This window comes from Condylura cristata, unplaced genomic scaffold, assembly GCF_000260355.1.
Source record: "Condylura cristata isolate star-nosed mole 26May11 unplaced genomic scaffold, ConCri1.0 scaffold00042, whole genome shotgun sequence".
Classification (NCBI taxonomy): Eukaryota; Metazoa; Chordata; class Mammalia; order Eulipotyphla; family Talpidae; genus Condylura; species Condylura cristata.
In genome coordinates this window covers 5,526,712-5,528,501 of record NW_004567143.1, presented here as the reverse complement: position 1 = coordinate 5,528,501, position 1,790 = coordinate 5,526,712, and the positions used below count along the sequence as shown (strand labels likewise).

General features: G+C 73.6%; 1 protein-coding gene across 1 annotated transcript in view; it reads right to left on the bottom strand.

The window, feature by feature from the left end:
- Positions 1 to 1,789, bottom strand: part of INSIG1 (insulin induced gene 1) — a gene marked incomplete at its 5' end in the record, with an annotated part of 33,883 nt that extends 32,094 nt beyond the window's left edge. Inside the window, 2 exons of the mRNA XM_012733873.1 lie at positions 60 to 184; positions 1,585 to 1,789. Of these exons, the coding sequence (XP_012589327.1) occupies positions 60 to 184; positions 1,585 to 1,789 (330 nt within the window). The remainder of the gene's footprint in view (positions 1 to 59; positions 185 to 1,584) is intronic.
- Position 1,790: the final 1 nt, after the last annotated feature.

Here is a 1,790-nt window from a genome sequence, read left to right as displayed (position 1 = left end):
CGCCGCCCGCTGCCCGCCCGCGCAGAGACAGGCGCCCAGGGCCCGCACCCCAAGGATACGGCACTGGCGTGGTTGATGCCCACGAAGACAGCCACGCAGCGCATCACGCTGGCCCACTCCCGCTTGAACTTGTGGGGCTCGCCCAGGCGGCTGTCAATGCAGGGGTACAGCAGGCCGACCACCGCTGCAAGGGAAGGGCAGTGAGCCTGGCCAGCCCGGCCGACCCCGAGTCCACCCTCCTCCCGCAGCGCACACCGTGGCCGGCCCCAAGGCTCCTGCCACCCGGCAGGGAGGGCGCTCCCCCAAAGCCCTGCGCGGACTGCGGGTGGGGCGTGGTCAGCAGCACTGGCCTGGACTGGGGGCACAACGCCGCACTGGACACCCGCGCCTCCACACTGGACACTGGCGCCGCCCACAGCCACCCTCCCGCCTCGGCTGAGCCCTGACGGGGTGTGTGGGGCAGGCCCGGCCGCCCCCCCGAGACCCGGAGGGTCATGCGGTGGGGCCCGGGACCGAGGGCAAGTTCCAAGCCGAAGCCGAGGCAGTGGACACGACAGGCCGCAGGCCCTGGACTCCAGGGCCAGGCCCACCGGCTCCGGGCCCCAGGCCAGGGCGCGGGGTGTGCTGGGGACAGAGGAGCGGGCACACTCACTGCCCTTCGGTTCAGTCCCGCGACAGCTCGCCGAGCCCAGCCTGGGGGTTTCAGAAGTGAACCCCAAAGTGGTCGGTATCTTGCCCTGGGGCTTCCTCTCCCCAGAGGCCCGGGGCTGCGGGTGTCCCTGGCCTGCCTTGAAGCTGCAGTTACAAATCGGGCTGAACTGCAAGCTTCACTCTTAGGCTCAAGCCTTCCCCTCGGAGAAGCGACCGCGGCCCGCGCAGGGGAAGCTGCCCGCGGCCCCCTCCAGCTGGGACGGAGCGGGCAGGCGGGCCGAGGCTGGGCCGAGGCCGGCTGCTGGCTGTGCCCAGGACATGGTTCCAGAAGCTCCCGTGCCACGGGGGCTCCGCCCGCGCACAGCAGTGGCCCGGCCAGGCATGCCCATGGGGGCCGGCCACTCAGGTCGGGCCCATCAGTCCCCTGGGGACACTGGACATGTGCCTGCAGGAGGCAGCCGGCACCTCGGAGGTGGCGGCTCCTCCCGTGGGCCTGGCTCCCGGGGCAGCAGGGGCGCTGGGCAGGGCCCCGCCGGGCGGGGCAGCAGGGGAGCTGGACAGGGCCCCGCCGGGCAGGCGCAGGAGGAGCTGGCCGGCTGCAGGCCCCGCCTCCCCCACGTGACGGTTTGTTTTCGGTTGCGGCGCGCTAGCGTGTTGGCCGCGGCAGCCAATGGCGCGCGGGTCCCGCTGCTCACCCGTTCGCGGCGGCCAATCGGGGAAGACGCGCTGGGGATGACAGCCACCGGCCAGCCTCCGCCCATCCTGTCACCAGGCCCCGGAGGGAGGGTCGGGGCTGGCACCAGTGCCAAAGAGCCGGCGACCGCCCGGCCTCGCATCCCCGGGTCGGGGCCAGCGAGCACGTGGGCCTCCCCGCCCCCCCAAATAGAGCCGCCGACGGAGCCCGGGGGCCGGTCACTCCGCGCCACGACTCACCAGCGGCCGTCCCGCAGCAGGGGGGCACCCACCAGGCCGAGGAGAAGACGGTGGCGATGACCTCCTCGGGGAACAGGGTGACGTTCCGCTGCACCTGCAGCAGGTTCAGCACCAGGGCCAGGACCACCCCGACCGAGAAGAGCACCAGGCTCCGGGGCACCAGGTGGTGGTGCCAGCTGGTGGCGCGGCGGCCCGGGCCGCCCCCC